This window comes from Bos grunniens, chromosome 5, assembly GCF_055505025.1.
Source record: "Bos grunniens cultivar Pamir isolate PY7600 chromosome 5, Bosgru_T2T1.0, whole genome shotgun sequence".
NCBI classification, from domain to species: domain Eukaryota; kingdom Metazoa; phylum Chordata; class Mammalia; order Artiodactyla; family Bovidae; genus Bos; species Bos grunniens.
Genome location: NC_141169.1, coordinates 29,046,275 through 29,069,781, shown reverse-complemented (window position 1 = coordinate 29,069,781; position 23,507 = coordinate 29,046,275). Strand labels below are relative to the sequence as shown.

At 42.6% G+C, this 23,507-nt stretch overlaps 1 protein-coding gene and 1 long non-coding RNA gene across 5 annotated transcripts in view; one reads left to right on the top strand and one right to left on the bottom strand.

The window, feature by feature from the left end:
- SLC4A8 (solute carrier family 4 member 8) overlaps positions 1-23,507 on the top strand; it is a 109,665-nt gene that overhangs the window by 68,216 nt on the left and 17,942 nt on the right. For 3 of the 4 annotated variants that reach the window (XM_086399379.1, XM_086399377.1, XM_086399375.1), the window contains 6 exons: positions 5,860-6,034; positions 6,631-6,764; positions 7,848-8,093; positions 13,739-13,844; positions 14,451-14,612; positions 20,955-21,068. In XM_086399379.1, coding sequence (XP_086255505.1) covers positions 5,860-6,034; positions 6,631-6,764; positions 7,848-8,093; positions 13,739-13,844; positions 14,451-14,612; positions 20,955-21,068 — 937 coding nt within the window. The remainder of the gene's footprint in view (positions 1-5,859; positions 6,035-6,630; positions 6,765-7,847; positions 8,094-13,738; positions 13,845-14,450; positions 14,613-20,954; positions 21,069-23,507) is intronic. The other variant, XM_086399376.1, reaches the window with a different exon arrangement.
- LOC147371582 (uncharacterized) lies at positions 3,079-5,292 on the bottom strand. Its single transcript, XR_015163650.1, has 2 exons — positions 5,150-5,292; positions 3,079-3,701 (listed from the first exon to the last, which is right to left on the bottom strand). It is a non-coding gene; the product is annotated as an uncharacterized LOC147371582 (long non-coding RNA).

Sequence of the window (23,507 nt, the reverse complement as noted above, 5' to 3'; positions counted from 1 at the left end):
TGGACTGGCAACTCGTTTCCTACATGATATTTTACATGTTTCATTGCCATTCTCCCAAATCTTCCCACCCTCTCCCTCTCCCACAGAGTCCATAAGACTGTTCTATACATCAGTGTCTCTTTTGCTGTCTCGTACACCGGGTTATTGTTACCATCTTTCTAAATTCCATATATATGCGTTAGTATACTGTATTTATGTTTTTCCTTCTGGCTTACTTCACTCTGTATAATAGGCTCCAGTTTCATCCACCTCATTAGAACTGATTCAAATATATTCTTTTTAATGGCTGAGTAATACTCCATTGTGTATATGTACCACAGCTTTCTTATCCATTCATCTGCTGATGGACATCTAGGTTGCTTCCATGTCTTGGCTATTATAAATAGTGCTGCGATGAACATTGGGGTACACGTGTCTCTTTCCCTTCTGGTTTCCTCAGTGTGTATGCCTAGCAGTGGGGTTGCTGGATCATAAGGCAGTTCTATTTCCAGTTTTTTAAGGAATCTCCACACTGTTCTCCATAGTGGCTGTACTAGTTTGCATTCCCACCAACAGTGTAGGAGGGTTCCCTTTTCTCCACACCCTCTCCAGCATTTATTATTTGTAGACTTTTGGATCGCAGCCATTCTGACTGGTGTGAAATGGTACCTCACCAGGGTTAGTAGAAGGAAAGAAATCTTAAAAATTAGAGCAGAAATAAATGCAAAAGAAACAAAAGAGACCATAGCAAAAATCAACAAAACCAAAAGCTGGTTCTTTGAAAGGATAAATAAAATTGACAAACCATTAGCCAGACTCATCAAGAAACAAAGGGAGAAAAATCAAATCAACAAAATTAGAAACGAAAATGGAGAGATCACAACAGACAACACAGAAATACAAAGGATCATAAGAGACTACTATCAACAATTATATGCCAATAAAATGGACAACGTGGAAGAAATGGACAAATTCTTAGAAAAGTACAACTTTCCAAAACTGGACCAGGAAGAAATAGAAAATCTTAACAGACCCATCACAAGCATGGAAATTGAAACTGTAATCAAAAATCTTCCAGCAAACAAAAGCCCCGGTCCAGACAGCTTCACAGCTGAATTCTACCAAAAATTTAGAGAAGAGCTAACACCTATCCTGCTCAAACTCTTCCAGAAAATTGCAGAGGAAGGTAAACTTCCAAACTCATTCTATGAGGCCACCATCACCCTAATACCAAAACCTGACAAAGATCCCACAAAAAAAGAAAACTACAGGCCAATATCACTGATGAACATAGATGCAAAAATCCTTAACAAAATTCTAGCAATCAGAATCCAACAACACATTAAAAAGATCATACACCATGATCAAGTGGGCTTTATCCCAGGGATGCAAGGATTCTTCAATATCCGCAAATCAATCAATGTAATACACCACATTAACAAATTGAAAAATAAAAACCATATGATTATCTCAATAGATGCAGAGAAAGCCTTTGACAAAATTCAACATCCATTTATGATAAAAACTCTCCAGAAAGCAGGAATAGAAGGAACATACCTCAACATAATAAAAGCTATATATGAGGTGGTGCTTTTTTAAGGGGAAGAGTCTTGGGTATGGATTTGATAGAATTTCAAAGCTATGATTTATCCTTTTGAATACAAAGGGTATTCACAACTCAGGACTGAGAGTTTGAAAGTAGTAGAAATGAGACCAACAACTTTCCTTGAAACACATGATCTTTGCAGAGGTGAGAGCTCAGCTTTCTTTTGGTTTCAAAAAGAGAATAAACTAGAGTACCATGCTTTTTTAGAGGAGGGTCACTTACAATCAATTCCACATGGGGGTTTGGGAGCCCATTAGATTGGATCTATATCTAGACCTGATACAGAGTCTGGGAAATGGTGCCTGACATCCCCAAAGAAAAACCCATATAGCCAGGACCATCACACACTTAATTACCAGCCCCCAGTACCTTTACTCACAAGTTCAAATGGGGCTTGAGGACATTCTTCCATAATGCTGAGTGAGGAACTGCTGGAATTGACAAAGCTGAAAGGAAGGGTCATTGAAACTCAGAGCCTCACTCTATTTGGTGTGCCTCTTTCTGAGTTCCAGAAGTTTCCCTCAGAGCCCTTAGGAAAAGACCTCAAGACACGTAACTTTCTTCTTGTAGCTTTTTCAGCTCGTATCGGGGATCACAGTTCACAGTTCATGCCAACTCTGGCTCCTTTCCCAGTCTCAAAGTATGTAGGGGTGAATATGAACCTTCCTCTACAGATGGACATCCTGGAGTTTTCTGGACCTTCCTGGACTTCACAGACTAAAACTATATCAAGCTGAACTCTGTATTCTTTGTACCTTGAGCTGTGTTTCTTTGAGGTGGTGCACAACCTGGGGATGCCATCCTAGTTGGATGGAGAGGTACTTAAGATATGGTAGTATAGGCTCTGAGAAGGTGGGAGAGGAGGCAGAGTTGAGAACAGTCTGAGTTGTGTGTGATCTGACCTCCCAAGCCAGGGCCAAGACAGTGTCTTGGGCCTCCCTGATGTTGACGATAGGTCATGACGCCGAGGCATTCCCATGCAGAGCGAAGAGCAAAGTCTGACTTGAGTTCCTAGGCCAGAAGCTTCACAGCACCGAGGATGCTCTGCTGAGGGGTTTTCCCAAGTACATCGGTATACCTCGTTGGAGAAGCCATTGGGGAAGGGTTAATGAAGAAAAGAATTGGGGGTTACTATCTTGATGATCCAAGCCCCACTTGAAATAGGTTTCTTCCCAGGCACAGCAGAAAATTGGATGGCTGGCCTGTCCCTAAAACCTTGCTGGCCTGTCCCTAAAACCCTCCCCAGAGGGCTTCCTAATTAGTGCTCTAGAGCCTAGTGGCGCTCCCCACAGGTAAGTCCTTTCTGGCTTCAAGCTTAAATTTGTGTCCCTGTGTGCCTCCTGCTGCCCCAAACTTGAACATCAAGGATAGTATTGAAAGGGAAAGGAAGTCTCAAATATGTGAAGGAAAGCATCCATGTGTGATTATTGTCTGTGCCAGATAACTCGATTAGGGTCTGTATGAGTGGGGAATGAGGCAGATTCCAAATACAGGATTTGAAATCACTTTAATTTATGTTATACCATCAATAGGAGCCTCAGATCTTTTCTCTCCCCTTTCAATCACTGCTAGGCAGACAGATGTCCTTCCTTTCTATGGCTTCTTATAAATCCATTTCACATAAATCTTTTGCCTGTTACTCATAGACACTCCTCCTGAATAATGAGCCTCGCGCATCCAGGAGAACCAATCATGGCAGCATCGTAGGGTGAGGCTCACCGCTGCAGAAGGTTATTCTCCCAGAATAATACCCTTCAGAGGAAGGTCTTTGGTGTTTGGGAGGTAATGCTATGTGGCTAAGGACCTGGAAAATCTTGAATGTTACCCCGGATTAATTGCGGCTGCTCATAAGGTCCTTGAGGGGCTATCTCCTCAGAGGGGAAAGCAAGACCAAGTGACATTTTATTACAAACTGTAACCTGGGTCCCAGACCCTGAGGTGGAACTCCCATGCTCTCGGTTAGACCCTGTAGATAGCTCCTTACCTCAGCGAGGCCGGCCAGACAGGCTAAAGCCGAAGCAGGTCACAAGGCTGACCTTGCCTCTCTCCTCTAAGCGCAGGCCCAGAATGTGATGTTACCGCTGTAGGTTGAGGAAGAGTAAATCCCAACTGGGCCCTGCAAACCAGAAGAGCAAGCGGGTCAGATAAAAGAGTGTGTTCCCTGTGTCCATCTGCGTACCCATTTGACCTGGCTAGATGAGAGAGGGAGCTTTTATTTTGCTTTAAATTGGAGTGTAATTGCTTTACAATGTTGCGTTAGTTTCTGTTGTACAGCACCTATGAATCAGCTACATGTATTCCCTCCCTTTTGAGCCTCCCTCACCACCCCCCCCCCGCCGCCCCACTATCATTCTACCCTTCTAGGTCATCACAGAGCACCAAACTAAGCTCCCTGTGCTATACAGTAGCTTCCCACTAGCTGTCTGTTTTACACACGGTAGTAGGTATATGTCAAAGCTACTCTCTCAGTTCATCCCACGAGAGAGGGAGCTTTTGAATGGAGAAGGAGAGCTGGCTCAGCCTTCTCCTCTGGCATACAGATCCCAGGCCTCACAGGACACCTCTAGGCTCCTGAGCACAGAGAAAGAAAGAGCTAGCTAAGCCTCCTTTCATGAGAGAGTAGATTGGTGTCTTTTAGTTTTTAGTATAGAACATTTCAAACATAAACAAGAAGAGAGGACACTGTAATGAACCCCCATGTGCCCATCAATAGTTACCAACATTTTGCCAATCTTGTTTTATCTATTTCTTCACTACTTGTTTTATTTTTATGTTTTCTAGATTATTCTAAGCCAAATCACCAGTTACATGTCATTTCACCTGTAACTACTTGAGCAGGTATCTCTGTTTGATAAGGACATTTTAAAAAACAGGAACAAAATCTAATAAAATTAACAATAATTCTTTACATTGTCTCATGCTTAGTCCATATTCACCTTTCTGTGATATTCTTGGCAACATCCTTTTAAAGTTTGTTTGACACAGGATCCAATGGAGGTTTGCAATGCATTATTATGTTCTCATTCTATAACAGGCCTCCTCCTCTTTTTTTTTTTCCCTATGCCATTCATGTGTAGAAGAAAGTAGGTAATTTGCCCTGTAGAATGCTGAATGACTCTCTTCAATGACTCCACTCTTTAAAAATTGCCCCTGTCTGGACATACTCCTCCTTCTTGGCGTAGGACATCTCCCTCTTGATCTTTCTCATACCTGGGAAGTGGAGAGGGATCTTGAAGTCCTGCCACCAAGTCCTCTTGATTCTGCCTCCTAATTGGCACCCGATTCTCTTTCCAACCCACGGCCTCCAGCCTTGCCCCATGTTCCATTCATGACACTCTCACCGGAGTGATCCTTTCAGAATGCCTGCTTACTTATGCTGCTTCCCTGTTTAAAGTCCTTCACTGCTTGACACACTGTTGGGATAACTTTCTGATTCCTTTTTATAAGGCCCTTTTGTGACTTAGCTTTTCCAACATCTCTAGCCTTGTCTATTGATATTACCCCTCACATTGCCTTATCCAGTCATAACTCTTTCAGCACCTTGAACGTGCCAAGCGCTCTCACCTCTAGGCGTCATCCACGCCAGCCCCTCTGCCTCATCTGGTGCTCCTGGTCCATTCTCGAGTCCCAGCTGAAACGCCCTTCCTGTTCTTTGCGGCCATGGCACCCTCACAACACTGTCTGTCCTCTGTGCCAGATTGTTCACCCTAGAGAGAAAGGGCTGTGTTTGCCTTGCTACTGTTGCGTCTCCAGCACCTGGCACAGTGCTTGGCATGAAGTATCTGTTACTACTTGGCAACTGCATGAATGATTATGCTGATTTCTCAAGTAAGGTGGGTAGTTCAGAGTAAGAATATACATGTGATAGGGGCTTTTTATCTAGAAAACATATAATAAAACTAACAGTTTTAATACCATGATAGTTTTGTTCATTGCTTCCTAACAGCTCAGAATTTGAAGTTTGAAGCTAATACTTCATTTCACGTTAAATTTTGGAAACTTTTTATTGAATGGGTGTTATGCATAGCAAATTAATTATTTTTATGCTTGGAATAATCATCCAAATTCATGCCTTTGATTGCAAATAGAATCCATGTTGGAACATGGCCAGAATCCATGCTGCCCCCAGAGAGATCTCTTGTGCTTGGGGTCAAATTGAAGCCAAATATTAACCTCCATACAGAGCGCATTTGAAGTGCTTTGGAATGTGCTCTGTTGACTTGCTTTAGTGGGAGAAGGACTGCATTAGACACCTGTCTGCTGTGTTTCTGCAGGCTTTTTGGGGGCTTGGTTCTGGACATCAAGCGGAAGGCCCCCTGGTACTGGAGCGACTACCGGGATGCCCTCAGCTTACAGTGTTTGGCCTCCTTTCTGTTCCTGTACTGTGCCTGCATGTCACCCGTCATCACGTTTGGGGGATTGCTTGGAGAAGCCACCGAGGGGCGCATAGTAAGAACTTTGCCACTTCTAATGGTCCCAAATGAGAGTGAAAATATGAAGGCAGCCAAGTCTTCTGGGAGGAAAATTCCCTGGGCGTGGACTGAAGAGATTGGTTTCTTCCTGCTGAATTACATAGTCTTCTGACTTCATGCCAACGAGCAACACCGCTCTCCCTTTAGAACAGACCCTCTTCTGCCTGCATATCAATTTAGATAGCTGATTGCCCTGTTGTATTGCGTGTTGCTCCAAGGATAGAAAATTATATATTGATGTCATCTGAAAATAAGATTTAAGGTGACTCTGTATGACAACCCATAATGTGAATGGTATCATTGTGTTTTCTATGTATATTTATAAATAATTAATTGAGTTGTGCATAGTAGACTTGTTAAGGAGTCGTATGTAGATAGATTTGGGGACCTAAATTATTGAAGCAGTATCCATTTACAAGAGGATTAGACTATGTACACATCGCTCTTGCTGAGACAAAATACAAACAAGTGGCTTGCCAGGTGCATTGGAGAGCTAAGTTAGGAATGTATGTAAGCCTGTGTCACTCACTTCAGATGGGCTGTGGGCTCAGTGTGATTTTTTTCCCTCTGTAGAGTGCGATTGAATCCTTGTTTGGAGCCTCCATGACTGGGATCGCCTATTCCTTGTTTGCCGGCCAGGCTCTCACCATCCTGGGAAGCACTGGGCCAGTGCTTGTGTTTGAAAAGATTTTGTTCAAATTCTGCAAGTAAGATATTTGGTTTTCTGAAAACTCTATCTGGATGTGTTAGTTTGCTACTAGGTTTGAATGTTAGGGTCCTACTAGAGTGTAAGCAGGCAAAAGCATGCTGTGGTCTGCCACCCTGCCTCCAGGTAGGACCAGACCTAAAATAGCAGATCTCCTGGCCCTAAGAGCTTTGTCAATGTCCCTCAACTTTTGACTTTTTTGACTTTTTATCTTTAAAAGCACTTTCCCTAGCTAATCCAAACTCCTAATGAAAGTTTCCTAATGAAAACTCAATTTCCATTTCTAGTCAATTTTTCTTTTTAAAAAATTTAATTTTTTAATTGTATGGATTTTTTAAAATTTTAAATTGGAGTGTAGTAGAATTACAATATTGTGTTACAGTTGTAAGCAAAGTGATTCAGTTATACATATACCTATATTCATTCTTTTTCAGTTTCTTTTCTTATATAGGTTATCATGGAATATTGAGTAGAGTTCCCTTACTATATAGTAGATCCTCGTTGGTTATCTGCTTTATATATATATATATAGTAATGTGTGTATGTTCATCCCAAACTCCTGATTTATCTCTCCCTCTTCATTATTCCCCTTAGGTAGCCATAAGTTTGCTTTTGACATCTCTAAGTCTGTTCCAGTCAATTTTTAATGAGTTAATGCTCTCCCTTTATATCCTGATTGTTGGTGGGGAGTCAACATGTGCTTGTTTTCCTGTAAATCCTTCTTGCATTGTGTATGAGAAGTAGGAGCGCATGGAGTGCGGCCAGCCCTTCCCCCTTAGCTGCAGGGAGAGGACCTTAACCCCGTCGGGCAGGGTGGAGAAGTGGGCCGTGGGCAGTTTGCTCCTCCTCCGCTGTCCCTGTGCTTGCTGTGGGAAATACTGCCTGTGAAGCAGATCTTTGTCACAATGGTCCCAGGACAGCCTTCAGGAGTAAAGTGCAGTCTGAATTAGGGACAAATTAGCTTGCAGTACTGGAACTGACAGTAGCAGATGAATTAACCACATTTTTGACCCTTGCCTGTAATGCAGGGGGTCAGAATGTAACGCCATTCACTGACTTTTGATGAACTTTGGTCTTGTTTCAGAGACTACGCTCTCTCATACCTCTCCCTGCGAGCTTGTATTGGACTGTGGACTGCCTTCCTGTGTATTGTCCTTGTGGCAACTGATGCCAGTTCCCTTGTCTGCTACATTACTCGCTTCACTGAAGAAGCGTTTGCCTCCCTGATTTGCATTATTTTCATCTATGAAGCAATAGAAAAGCTGATTCACCTGGCAGAGACCTACCCCATCCACATGCATAGCCAGCTGGACCACCTTAGCCTGTATTAGTGAGTATGCTTCTGCTTCTTTTATTTTTAAAAAAATAAAGTGAAGGGCCTGAGTATAATGGCTGAGACAGCATGCCATGCAGTGCTTGTAGCTTCTGTTAAGGAAGTGTGTTGGCTCTCTGGGAAACAGAGCTTGGTCTGCCAGAGGAGAACAGTCAAAAGTGATGATGGGGGAACCTCCCTGGTGGACCACTGGTAAAAACTCCACCTTCCAAAGCTCAGGGTGTGGGTTCACTCCCTGGCCAGGGACCTAAGATCCCACATGCCTCACAGCCAAAAATCTAAAACATAAAAGAGAAGAATATTGTAATAAATTCAACAAAGACTTTAAAAATTGCCCACATAAAATTTTTTTAAGATAATGATGGGGAAGATAGATTAAGAGTAAGAATCAGAGAGGACTTGAGAAATGCTTTCCAGAGTATGTCTTTTGGGTCCAGGCATTGAGACAAAAATAGACTGCAATACAATATTGTAAAGTAATTAGCCTCTAATTAAAATAAATAATTTAAATTAAAAAAAAAAAAAAGGACTGCAAGTGTAGCAAGGAGAATTCAAGTTAGTTGTTGGGAAGAACTTCTTTTTGCAAAAACTTGTGAGGCTTTGGACCACATCACATTCTCTGAGAGTATATATAGGCTACTCTTAGGAATCATTAGGTAGAAAATATTAATAATTCCTTATAGATCCATAGGTCTCTTACTCTGTATCCAGAAGGTCTAGAAATCTACTTTGTTGTTCAGTTGCCAAGTTGTGTCCAACTCTGCAGCCCCATGGACTGCAGCATGCCAGGCTCCCATGTCCTCCACTATCTCCCACAATTTGCTCAAATTCATGTCCACTGAGGCAGTGATGCTACCTAACAATCTCATCCTCTGTTGCACCTTCTCCTCCTGCCTTCAGTCTTTCTGAACATCAAGGCTTTTTCCAATGAGTCAGCTCTTCGCATCAGATGGCCAAAATATTGGAGCTTCAATATCAGCATCAGTCCTTCTAATGAATATTCAGGATTGATTTCCTTTAGGATTGACTGGTTTCATCTCCTTACTGTCCAAGGGACTCTTAAGAGTCTTCTCCAGCACCACAATTTGAAAGCATCAATTCTTCAGTGCTCAGTCTTCTTTAAGGTCCAACTCTCATGTCTGTACATGACTACTGGAAAAACCATAACTCTGACTATATGGACCTTTGTCAGCAAAATGGTGTCTTTGCTTTTTAATATACTGTCTAGGTTTGTCATAGCTTTCCTTCCAAGGAGCAAGCATCTTTTTAATTTCATGGCTGCAGTCACCATCTGCAGTGATCTTGGAACCCAAGAATATAAAGTCTGTCACTGCTTCCACTTTTTCCCTATTTGCCATGAAATGGTAGGACTGGATCTTCTTTTTTTTTTTTTTTGGATCTTCATTTTTTGAATGTTGAGTTTTAAGCCAGCTTTTTTACTTTCATCAAGAAGCTCTTTAGTTCCTCTTCACTTTTTGCCATTAGAGTGGTATTGTATGCATATATGAGGTTGTTAATATTTCTCCTGGCAGTCTTGATTCCAGCTTACGATTCATCCAGCCCAGCATTTTGCATGATGTACTCTGCATAGAAGTTAAATAAGCAGGGTCACATATAGCCTTGATGTATTCCTTTCCCAACTGGGAACCAGTTAGTTGTTCCATGTAAGGTTCTAACTGTTGCTTCTTGACTCACAGTTTACTCAGGAGACAGGTAAGGTGATCTGCTATTCCCATCTTTTCAAGAATTTTCCACAGTTTGTCGTGATCCACATAGTCAAGGGCTTTCACATAGTCAGTGAAGCAAGTAGATGCTTTTCTGGAATTCCTTTTCTTTCTCCACAGTTCAGTAAACGTTGGCAGTTTGATCTCTGGTTCCTCTGCCATTTCTAAACCCAGTTTGTACATCTGGAAGTTCTCAGTTCATGTACTGTTGAAGCCTAACTTGAAGGATTTTTGAGCATAACTTTACTAACTTGCAAAATGAGGGCAATTGTCCAGTAGTTTGAACTGGACACTTTCTTTGGCACTGCCCTTCTTTGGGACTGGGATTAAAACTGACCTTTTCCAGTCCTGTGGCCACTGCTGGGTTTTCCAAATTTCCTGACATATTGAGTGCAGTACTTTAACAGCATCATCTTTTAGGATTTGAAATAACTCAACTGGAGTTTCATCACTCTACTAGCTTTCTTTGTAGTAATGCTTCCTAAGGCCCACTTGACTTTACACTCCAGGATATCTGGCTCTACGTGGTGCCCACACCATCGTTGTTAATCCTGGTCATTAAGACCTTTTTTTTTTTTTATATATAGTTCTGTGTTTTCTTGCCACCTCTTCTTAATCTTTTTTGCTTCTGTTAGGTCCTTACTTTTTCTGTCCGTTATCATGCACATCCTTGCATGAAATATTCCCTTGGTATCTCTAGTTTTCTTGAAGAGATCTCTAGTCTTTCCACTCTATTATTTTCCTCTCTTTTTTTTACACTGTTTAAGAAGGCTTCTTATCTCTCCTTGCTATTCTCTGGAATTCTGCATTCAGTTGGATATATCGTTCCCTTTCTCCCTTGCTTTTTCCTTCTCTTCTTTCCTCAGCTATTTGTAAAGCCTCCTCATACAACCACTTTGCCTTCTTGCATTCCTCTTTAGGGTGCTTTTGGTCACTGCCTCCTGTACAGTGTTACGAACCTCTGTCCTTGGTTCTTCAGGCACTCTGTCTACCGGATCTAATCCCTTGAATCTATTTATCACCTCCATTGTATAATCATAAGGGATTTGATTCAGATCATACCTGAATGGCCTAGTATTTTTCCCTACTTTATTCAATATAAGACTGAATTTTACAATAAGAAGCTAATGATCTGAGCCACATTCAGCTCCAGGTCTTGTTTTTACTGACTGTATAGAGCTTCTCCATCTTTTGCTGCAAAGAGTATAATCATTCTGATTTCAGTATTCACCATCTGGTGATGTCCATGTGTTAAGTCACCTCTTGTGTTGTTGGAAAGAGAGTGTTTGCTATGTCCAGTGTATTCTCTTGACATAACGCTATTAGCCTTCACCCTGTTTCATTTTGTACTCCAAGGCCAAACTTGCCTGTAACTCCAGGTATCTCTTGACTTTCTCATTTGTATTCCAATCCCCTATGATGAAATGGACACTCCAATATTCTTGCCACGAGAACCCCCAAAAGATATGACACTGGAAAATGAGCTCCCCCAGGTCAGAAGGTGTCCAATATGCTACTGGAGAAGGGTGGATGGCATTTACTAATAACTCCAGACAGAATGATGTAGCTGGGGCAAAGCAAAAAACAACACTCAGTTGTGGATATGTCTGATGGTGACTGCCTGAGCAGAAGGTGCACTGTGTGGGGATGCCTGCCAGCCAGCCTTGATACGCTTTTCTAGATTCTAAGTATCCCTTTATTCACACTTTAAAAATAACTCCTTAAACGTGTATTAGAATTTACAATTATTTTATTACAAAATAATCACCATCAGGGAATATAATCTTTGAAACCTAGTGGATTTCTGATTGGCATTGGAGGAAGGTTCATTCTTTGACCTTTCTTAATCATTCATTTATTCATTTAACAAATATTCGTTGAGCACCTACTATGTGCCCAGCACTGTTTAGACCCTGGAAACATAGCAGTGAACATGACAGACAAAAGTTCTACCGTCATGAGTTTATGTCCAAGTGGGAGAAGACAGGCAAAAGCGACCAGCTCTGGATTGTGTAGACTTTGGATTTGGATACTGAAATTCTTTGTTAATAAAGCTCAAGACAGTATTTTCTTTAAAAATGAATTTTATTTCTTTTTGGCTGTCTGGGTCTTCGTTGCTGCTCGGGCTTTCTCCAGTTGCGGAGGCCTGGGGTTACTCTTGATGAGGCGTGCAGGCTTCCTGGTGTGGCGGCTTCTCTTGCGGAGCACAGGCTCCAGTCCGAGCGGGCTTCAGTAGCTGCGGCACACAAGCTCGGTATTGTGGTTCCTGGGCTCTGGAGCACAAGGTCGATAGTTGTGGTGCGCAGGCTTGGTTGCGCCACAGCATGTGGGATCTTCCGGGATGAGGGACTGAACCGGTGTCTCCTACATTGGCAGGCAATTCTTTACCACTGAGTCACCAGGGAAGCACCAAGATGGTATTTTTTTTTAACATTTCAGTTGCATTCCATTGTTGATTCATATTGCAGGCAGATTCTTTACATCTGAACCACCAGGGAAGCCTGTTATAAAGCTAGAACTCCCCAATTCTTTAAGTGATTTTATGGTAATAGGTGTGTAACTGATTTTTTAAATAGAGTTAATTTTTTGAGAGCAAATTTTAGGATAACAGCAGAATTGAGCACAAAGTACAGACAGTTCTCGTATACCTCCTGGCCCCCACCATGCAGTCCCCCCACTATCAGCATCTATCACCAGAGTGACATGTTTGTTGCAGTCAGTGACACATCATGATTACCCATAATCCGGAGTTTACATTAGGGTTCACTCTTGGAATTGACACACGTATAGTGACATATCTGCCGTTATAGCATCCTACTGAATAGTTTCTCTGCCCTAAAAATCCTCTGTGCCCAGCCTGTTCATCCCTCCCCCTCACCCCAACCTCTGGCAACCACTGATCTTTTTACTCCATAGTTTTGCCTTTCCTACTGTATCATATAGTTGTAATCATACAGTGCATAGGCTTTTCAGATTGGCTTAATTCACTTCATAATATGCAGTTAAATGTCTTCTTTGTCTTCTCATGGCTTGGTAGCTCATTTCATTGTAGCACCGAATAATAGTCCATTGTCTAGATGTACCACCATACATACATTCACCTACTGAAGAACACTTTTGTTGTTTCCAAGTTTGGAACTGATTTTTTTTTTAATACATAAATATAGTATTTTATGCTTTCTCTGTTTTTGTTTTGTTGATTTCCTTCTATTGTTATTACCTATTGAGATCTTTTTGAATTTTAATCCAGTTGCGCTACATCCTTAGAAGGTGTGCTTGGCAGAATCAGAGGTGAAACCAAGTTGCTGGGAATGGCCATGTCAGTTGAGTATACTAGGAGCCAGTACAGGCGTGAAGCATGCTGGGACTGGGAAGCAACATGGTGGCCAGTGGGACAGGTCTGGTCTGCTCTGGTTTGGATGCAAGATGAGGCCTGGGGAAGCCAGGGAATGACCAGGAGAGTGAATATTACCAGGGAGAATGTTGTAGTTTCCATCATGATTCCAGGAGGCTCTGACTTTAGAGCAAGAATGTGATAGGGGTTTAAGGTACAAAATATTTTGGCTTGGGGAGGCTATTGAGAGCTGAATGGGGGTATCCGGTCCTCCTTGCTATGTAGAATGTATTTTGTAGGAAGAGCCCAAGAGATAGAAACTAAGCAAGAGAACTACCACATCAGATGCCTAACTCGTCAGCACTATATCTGAAGACTCACATGCAGATTTGAGCCCAATTTTAGTAATGACTGAAAAATCAGGGTATAGTTGGATCTCAATGAATAGGACCAACCTCAAGGATCTGAAGTGGGCCAAGGAGAAATAGCACGGGCTTTGGCCGCGCCTTTGGCCTTGTCATGGCTCAGAACATTCACTTGAATACTTGGCTACTTCTCTCAGGAATGTTTTCTTTTCCCCTCAGCTGCAGGTGCACCCTTCCAGAGAATCCGAACAATCACACTTTGCAGTACTGGAAGGACCACAACATCGTGACAACAGAAGTGCACTGGGCCAACCTGACTGTTAGTGTAAGTCTGGGCACTGCAGGCAGCTCAGCCTCGCGGCCACTGGGCTTCAGGGCTCCTTCTAGGTGGAAGTGAGGAGCCCTTCAGTACACTCTGGTGTTGATAGAAATCAAGCTTTTTGGTTTTGTTTTTTTAGAACACAATTCTTAACTGACTTTCCTTTCCCTTCAGAATTCTCTTGTACACAAAGGGAAAGGAAGATGACCTTGCACCTCTTTCCCACGCACATCCTGCCCAGTGACCCTACACTGAGGATATGTGGGAATGAAATCAGGGAGGATCAGGGGACAGATCCAGATTTTGTGGGGGCTTGAAGAACATTCAAGTTTGGAAGTCCTCTGTAATAAAAACGGTGCAATAGCTGGGGCCATCCTAGAACCTCGTGTTTGCTCAGGACAGTTCTGATTTCTTTTACAAAAGTGTCTTAGTTAGGACCGTAAGCAGTCACCCAAAATGCAGACAAGAGCCCACAGCTGCATGGAGGGCAGGTGGAGGCTACAGGCAGCCTGCATGTCCCAGCAACCCTGGGATGACAGTGACAGTCAGGAGACAGCAGCTGTTTCCTCCCTCGTGCCTGCCTTTCATCACCCAGAATGTCTATTCCTCCAGGAGTGCCAGGAGATGCACGGAGAGTTCATAGGCTCTGCCTGTGGCCACCACGGACCCTATACTCCTGATGTGCTCTTTTGGTCCTGCATTCTCTTCTTCACCACCTTCATCCTTTCCAGCACCTTGAAGACTTTCAAGACGAGTCGCTATTTCCCAACCAGAGTAGGTAGCACACTCTTGCATTTCTTTTGCGTTAGACTTCTAATATCACAGAACCCGTTCTCAGCCTCCATGCTGCTTGGGAGTACACTGACAGGTGCAGAGCTCCAAAGACCTGATTCTGGAGGCCGTGGCCTTCTCTTCTTCCTGTGTCCAGCAGCCTCTTTCATAGATGTGTGGTGTAGGATGAGGGGTTAATACCTAAGAATTTTTGATTGAAAAGTGTCCGGTGAGTTTAAGGTGGTCGTCCTATTCAATTACATCTCATTTCCAGAATGCGGGGGTATGTCGCGAGTAGTAGCTGGAATGGCACCTGAAGACAGTGCATTGGGGTGACTGCCTGGGGTGCGTAGGGGACCCCAGAGTCTCCTCTGGGGGATGACTAGTAATAGCTAGTGAAATCACTGGGCACATTGACTGCAGCAGCCAAAACGCTCCTGCCTTGGTTTGCATGATAATTTGAAGCCTCAACTGCCTCTCCCTGACACAGATGGCACTGTTTGTTTCCTGACTGGTTTGGGCGGGGTGGAATTAGAGGCCAAGCATAGAAGGACTAAAGGTATCTTTGCTTTGAGGAGGAGCTAGGATCAGGAGGAAATGGTGGTTTTCCTGTGTGTGAGGCTTTTATCAGTCAGATATGCAAAGCAGGATGTGTGAATGGGTGAGGGTCTCAGTTGATGAGACATTTTCTTTGTATACATTCAGGACAACAACACATTCTCAGATGTCAGTGAGTCTACACAGTGGTTAAGGGAAGCTGCATGGAGGGCAGGTGGAAGCTCCCGTTCTAAATAAGTTGTTGTTTCTAAATAAGTTGCCTAAATAAATAATTTCTAAATAATTTATTTGTTTGTTTCCAGTCTGGACATACAATGAACAGGTGGCAGTTGTGTACTGACTACTTGCTACTTGCTCAATCAAGCCTGGCTTAAGTGAAATAGGGGATGCAAAAGAAGCTTAAAATGTCTCTGTAACAGATACACACACTACTATATATAAAATAGATAAACAAGGACCTGCTGTATAGCATAGGGAACTCTACTCAGTATCTTGTAATTAACGTATAGTGGAAAAGACCCTGAAGAATAATATATATATGAAATTGAATCACTTTGTTGTACACCTGAAACACTGTAAATCAACTATACTTCAATTAAAAAATAATAAACTGTAAAACATGAATTATGCTGCGATTCATGGGGTCACAAAGAGTCGGACACGACTGAGCGACTGAACTGAACTGAACTGAAAGTTACTATATAATTTTAAAATATATATATCTGTGTCTCCTTTGCTGCTCTGCAAGTAAGATCATCAGTACCATCTTTCTAGAGTCCATCAGTTTAGTTCAGTTCAGTTCAGTCGCTCAGTTATGTCCGACTCTTTGCGACCCCATGAATCGCAGCACGCCAGGCCTCCCTGTCCATCACCAACTCCCAGAGGTCACTCAGACTCACGTCCATCGAGTCAGTGATGCCATCCAGCCATCTCATCCTCTGTCGTCCCCTTCTCCTCCTGCTCCCAATCCCTCCCAGCATCAGAGTCTTTTCCAATGAGTCAACTCTTCGCATGAGGTGGCCAAAGTCCTGGAGTTTCAGCTTTAGCATCATTCCTTCCAAAGAAATCCCAGGGCTGATTTCCTTCAGAATGGACTGGTTGGATCTCCTCGCAGTCCAGGGGACTCTCAAGAGTCTTCTCCAACACCACAGTTCAAAAGCATCAATTCTTCGGCGCTCAGCCTTCTTCACAGTCCAACTCTCACATCCATACATGACCACAGGAAAATTCATAGTCTTGACTAGACGAACCTTTGTTGGCAAAATAATGTCTCTGCTTTTGAATATGCTATCTAGGTTGGTCATAACTTTCCTTTCAAGGAGTAAGCGTCTTTTAATTTCATGGCTGCAATCACCATCTGCAGTGATTTTGGAGCACCCAAAAATAAGGTCTGACACTGTTTCCACTGTTTCCCCATCTATTTCCCATGAAGTGATGGGACTGGATGCCATGATCTTCGTTTTCTGAATGTTGAGCTTTAAGCCCACTTTTTCACTCTCCACTTTCACTTTCATCAAGAGGCTTTTTAGTTCCTCTTCACTTTCTGCCATAAGGGTGGTGTATCTGCATATCTGAGGTGATTGATATTTCTGCCGGCAATCTTGATTCCAGCTTGTGTTTCTTCCAGTCCAGCGTTTCTCATGATGTACTCTGCATAGAAGTTATGTAAGCAGGGTGACAATATACAGCCTTGACGTACTCCTTTACCTATTTGGAACCAGTCTGTTGTTCCATGTCCAGTCCTAACTGTTGCTTCCTGACCTGCATACAAATTTCTCAAGAATCAGATCAGGTGGTCTAGTATTCCCATCTCTTTCATGTAGTATTAATATATGATATTTATCTTTCTCTTTCTGACTTCACTCTGTAATAAGCTCTAGGTTCATCCACCTTTTTAGAACTGACATTCAAATGCATTCCTTTTTATAGCTGGGTAATATTCTATTGTGTATATGTACCACAACTTCCTTATATACTCATCTGTTGCTGGACATCTAGGTTGCTGCCATGTCCTAGCTACTGTAAATAGTGCTGCAGTGAACACTGGGGTACATATGTCTTTTTCAATTATTGTTTCCTCAGGGTATATGCCCAGGATTGCTGGGTCATCAGCTCAGCTCAGTTGCTTAGTCGTGTCCGACTCTTCACCACCCCATGGACTACAGCATGACAGGCTTCCCTGTTCATCAACTCCCAATGGACACAACCTCATGTCCATCAAGTCGGTGATGCCATCCAACCATCTCATCCTCTGTCGTCCCCTTCTCCTCCTGCCTTCAATCTTTCCCAGCATCAGAGTCTTTTCCAATGAGTCAGTTCTTTGCATCAGGCGGCCAAAGTATTGGAATTTCAGCATTAGTCCTTCCAGTGAATATTCCTAAAGGACTGATTTTCCTTTAGGATTGACTGGTTGGATCTCCTTGCTGTCCCAGGGACTCTCAGAGAGTCTTCTCCAACACCACAGTTCAAGAGTATCCATTCTTCAGTGCTCAACTTTCTTTATAGTCCAACTCTCACATCCATACATGACTACTAGAAAAACCATAGCTTTGACTAGATGGACCTTTGTTGGCAAAGTAATGTCTCTGCTTTTTAATATGCTGTCTAGGTTGGTCATAGCTTTTTCTGCCAAGGAACAAGCATCTTCTAATTTCATGGCTGCAGTCACCATCTGCAGTGATTTTGGAGCCCAAAAATAAAGTTTCCTATTGTTTCCATTGTTGCCCCATCTATTTGCAACTGGACGCCATGAGCTTTGTTTTTTGAATGTTGAATTTTAAGCCAGCTTTTTCACTTTCCTCTTTCACTTTCATCAGGCTCTTTAGTTCTTCTTCACTTTCTGCCTTAAGGGTGGTGTCATATGCATATCTGAGGTTACTGATACGTCTCCTGGCCATCTTGATTCCAGCTTATGCTTCTTCAAGCCTGACATTTTGCATGATGTACTCTGTGTAGAAGTTAAATAAGCAGGGTGGTAATATACAGCCTTGAAGTACTCCTTTCCCAGTTTGGAACCAGTCTGTTGTCCATGTTTGGTTCTAACTGTTGCTTCTTGACCTGCATACAAATTTCTTAGGAGGCAAGTCAGGTGGTCTAGTATTCCCATCTCTTGAAGAATTTTCCACAGTTTTTTGTGAGCTACACAGTCAAAAGCTTTGGCATAATCAATAAAGCAGGAGTAGATATTTTTCTGGAACTCTCTTGCTTTTTCAATGATCCAACAGATGTTGGCAATTTGATCTCTGGTTCCTCTGCCTTTTCTAAATCCAGCTTGAACATCTGGAAGTTCATGGTTCATGTGCTGTTGAAGCCTGGCTTGAAGAATTTTGAGCATTACTTTGCTAGCGTGTGAGATGAGTGCAATTGTGCGGTAGTCTGAACATTCTTTGGCATTGTCTTTCTTTGGGATTAGAATGAAAACTGACCTTTTTCAGCCCTGTGGCCACTGCTGAGTTTTCCAAATTTGCTGGTATATTGAGTGCAACACTTTCACAGCATCATCTTTTAGGATTTGAAATAGTTCAGCTGGAATTCCATCACCTCCACTAGCTTTGTTTGTAGTGATGCTTCCTAAGGCCCACTTGACTTCACATTCCAGGATGTCTGGCTCTAGGTGAGTGATCACACCATCATGGTTATCTGGGTCATGAAGATCTTTTTTTTACAGTTCTTCTGTGTATTGTTGCCACCTCTTCTTAATATTGTCTGCTTCTGTTAGGTCCATACCATTTCTGTCCTTTATTGTGCCCATCTTTGCATGAAATGTTCCCTTGGTATCTCTGATTTTCTTGAAGAGATCTCTAGTCTTCCATTCTATTGTTTTCCTCTATTTTTTTTTTTTTTTGCATTGTTCACTTAGTAAGGCTTTCTTATCTCTCCTTGTTATTCTTTGGAACTCTGCATTCAAATGGGTATATCTTTTCTTTTCTCCTTTGCCTTTAGCTTCTCATATGGTAGTTTTATTCCTACTTGCAGGGCAGCAAAGGCAACACAGACATGAAGAACAGACTTTTGAACATAGTGGTAAAGGAGAGGGTGGAATAATGTGAGAGAATAGCCTTGAAACATACACATTGCCATATATAAAATAGAGAGTCAGTGGAAGTTTGCTGTATGATGCAGGGAACTCAAAGCCAGTGCTCTGTGCCAGCCTAAAGGAGTGGGATGGGGAAGGCGGTGGGATAGGAGTTTGAGAGAGAGGGGACATATGTGTACCTATGGGTGATTTGTGTTGATGTATGGCAGAAACCTTCCTATGTTGTGAAGTAATTATCCTCTAATTTATGTGTGTGTGTGTGTGTATATATATATATATATAGAGAGAGAGAGAGAGAGAGACAGAGAGAGAGAGAGACAGAGAGAGAGAGAGAGAGTGTCCCTGTCATCAATAGGAAGGGAAAACCCATGAAACAACCAGGCCCATAGGAGATAGCAGTCATTAGATGGATGCCATCCTGGGATATAAGTGCCACAGGAGTTCAGAGGAGAGAAGGACCCTGGGCCCCAGGATGGGCTTCTTGTTAGGGCAGCTACATGTTCAGAGAATTTATGTAACATTCAGAGGAGATCTAAAAAAACCAGGGAAGGGGAGCTAGAAACCTCAGGTTTCACAAGAAAGCAAAGTCAGGTTAAGGTATCAGTGATGTTACATATGGCCATGTATATCTATCTGGCCAGATGTTATATCTGGCTCAGTCTTGTTGGAAGCTCCGATTAAGGTGGGCATACAGTGGGCACTAGACACTGAGGGGGACTGTGTTTTATTAAAGCTACAAAACTATAAAATCGGTTAGTCAGTCCTCTTAGGGGCAAAATGGTGATGAGGGGCTTTGAAGAAAAATAATGCAGAAAAGGCATACAGAAAGTACTAGGGTGGAGGGTGGTGACCATGAGAGATGATTAAGTGGAAATTGTGATATTTGAGTGGATGTAAAGGAGGGAGCTGCCCATGGAGTCACCTGGAGGAAAAGCCGCTGAGGCAGAGGGATGAGCAAGTGCGAAGGCCCTGAGGTGGGAGAGTCTGGTGTAAGAAACAGCAAGGAGGGCTGTGTGGCTGGGACAGGCAGAGTGAGTTGGGGAGCATTAGGACCTGAGTCAGAGCAGTAACGATATCAGATGTGTGTGGGCCTCACTGGCCAAGGAGGTCTCTGGGCTTTTTAGCTCCGTGAAATGAAGAGGCATTTCAGGGTTTTGGTAGAAGCGTGACATGATCTGACTTGTGTTTTGAACGCTCATTCCAGCAGCTTTACATAAGGACAGAGCCAGGGTTAGGAGTCTGCTGCAGCTACAGAGACGAGAGGTGCCGGTGCCTCTGATCTGGTTGGGAGCTATGGGGTGGTGAGAAGGGGTCTGATTGTGGGCATGAGCTAAAAGCAGAGCCAACAGGACTTGCGAATGGATTTGATGTTGGGGCTGAGAGCAAAGAGGAGTTGGTGCTGCTGCGAGGTCTGGGTGCAGCTGGATCTTGTTGGTCCCAGGAAATCTTATTCCAAGTTCTCAGAGCTATTCCCTAAATGCTGGGCCCAGATTCTCTAAACAGAACTCCTCAGAGTTTGGAGTGGGTCCCAATAGAATTTGTCAGAGGATTCATTCTCCCTTATGATACCCACACTTTGGTGGTATTAATTTGGGCATGTTAACATAGTCCTGTTGTTTAAATATGCTTGTATTAATTGACCAATAAAATTAAATCATTCTTCTGAGCATGTTTAAGCATTTTACAATACTCGAGTCTTTTCTATTGTGTTTAATCTACTGTAACACATCTCCAATCCTTTTTCGTGCCAGGTCCGCTCCATGGTGAGTGACTTTGCTGTTTTCCTCACTATCTTCACAATGGTGATTATTGATTTTTTGATTGGAGTCCCATCACCCAAGCTTCAGGTTCCCAGTGTGTTCAAGGTAAACAGATCTTAGGGTACTCGATGCCCTTATGTAGTTCATAGACTCTGATCCCGAGTTATTTCAGGGGCCTCTCCTTATCCTAATCACGTATTTTGTAGTCCTCTAAATCTGAGTTGTGCTGCTCACGCCATACCATTCAGAAAAGCAAACTCTTCAGGCTTAACTGAGTTCAAATTAGAAAAGTCAGAAAACCTAATGTTGTTTAATGAATGAAAAGCCTTATTTATTTTCTTAATGCCATTTATACAATGAAATATGGGAACTTGCCTGGTGGTCCAGTGGCTAGAACTCCATACTCCCAATGCAGCGAGCCGGGTTCGATCCCTGGTCAGGGAACTAGATCACACATGGCTCAACCGAGAGTTTCCATGCCACAGCTATTAATAAGATCCAGTGCAGCCAAATAAATAATTAAAAAATAAAACAAAGGAATATCTGTATTTACATAAACATATACCAAAGACTGTGGGAATGTGGGTCTCTGGAACAAGTTCTGGTTCCCAGCACTTCACTGAGCATCAGCTGTCTTAGGAAATCAGGAAGGGTGAAAAGGCTCTTTGTAGGCCTCAGTCCTGCTCCTCAAGTATCTTGCCCCATGAGGAGGTGAGGCGGTGGAGGAGCTTCACCCTCATTCTAGGGCCCCCACCAGAGTAATCGTGACCTCTCTTCAACCCTAATTCATTGTTTGTATATCTGTCTATAATCAATACTGTTGATCCAAAAATCTATACAAAAAGTAAAACAGATGATCTACACATGGGGACTCGGATCTGGGGGTACCTACTGAGGAAACTGAGAAGATAGAACAGCTGAGCTCAGTTCCACAGATCCCCACAGGGTGGGGAGAGGAGGAAACCTGGGTGTCCTTGGGACCGGAGAGGAGCCAGGAGAGGAGGGAATGGGGAGGCTGGGGAGGAGGAGGAGGCCGGGAACGCAGGCCCGTGGCAACTTGTAAACACCCAGCATAGTCGGCCTTCGTCTTCCCTTTCTGTCTCCCTGAAGCAGGCCTGGTTAAAAATATCTTTTTCTGTAATTGCTTGAAAAAATTTTATTTTGTTTTGTTAAATTCAACTGAAATGCCATCCAGTTAGAAATTGATGGATTAAAAAACATACTCTTTAAAAGTATATACCTTCTATAATATATATCTTTCTCACCCTGTGTGAATGAGTGCGGTCAGCTTTTTCTCTAATAGCTGGCTGAGGTCGACAATGCAGGAGGAATGGATTTTGTGTAAAAATAAGTACTCGGAGCATTAAGCAGTTCTTGGAAAGGTTTCCTGATGGGTAGGCTTCAGATAGTCAGAAGGCACTGCATTTCTGGGACATCTGGGAAGAAGGCCTCTGGAAGATGGGAGAGACGTCAGAGAAAATGGGAGAATGTCAAAGGCAGTGCTGCTCATTGGCAGGCCTCCCTTTCAGGAAGCAGAGAGAACATTTTCTTCTTTTTTCTCTTCCCTATTATACCATATCACCCCCAATGACCAAGACCCAGTCTGAAGGCTAGTACTATTATTGATGGGTGAGTAGGACACGACTGAGCGACTGAACTGAACTGAATGTCAGTCAGGGATTAATACGTTTTTGTGTTGACCTAACAATTTAACTACCATTTAGAACATTATTACTAAGGAAACACAGATTCTATAAACTTTCAGAACCTAACCTATTAATAATTTGGGACTTGGTGACATTATTGAAGTCATATTTGAATCCTAGAATGATAACCAATGTGGAATCAAATACTTTGGATTAAAGTCTTTGCTTTGTTCATGAGTTTGGGGCCAGTTTGTATCCCTGGCCTTTTACCTTCCATCCCTACTTGCCAATCAAAGTGAACTTTTCTTACCCAGAGTACCCTGGCATTTTTTTTTTTGAGATTTATGAGAGTTTAGTTAGTTTATAAGATTTATGAACAGTGGTCTTACAGGGTCATTGAAGAGGATCCCAGATCATGCGAGTCCCCAGATTCAGTGTTTTGGGCTCCTCTCTCAGGTCTCCAGGGCCTGGACCTTGTTTCATTGCTGATAGGAGGTGAATCTTGGACCAGGCCCCTGAGATTCCATGTAACAAGACTCTGTTGCTTTTATTTGTGCTGTAAACATACATGATACGGCTTCTGGTGGGGAGAATAGTGAGGAGGATAATCAAAGTTATTATATTGTCTTTGAAAGTTATAAATTCTTCTTTAAACAACATATTTTATTATTAGTCAATATATTTCATCTGGGTCAATGCGGAGATAAAGTCACTTTTTCTGTACACAGGAGTTTGAAGAGCCAGGGAAGGAAGTGAAGGATTAGTGAATATTCCATAAGAAATTGACAATTGAGGACTGACTCTTTCAAAGGGGATTTGGAACAAGGTCATAGATTTTCTAAGGGATTGCTGTATTTCATGCCCCTCCTTTTTTTTTTTTTTTTTGAGAATTTTCATT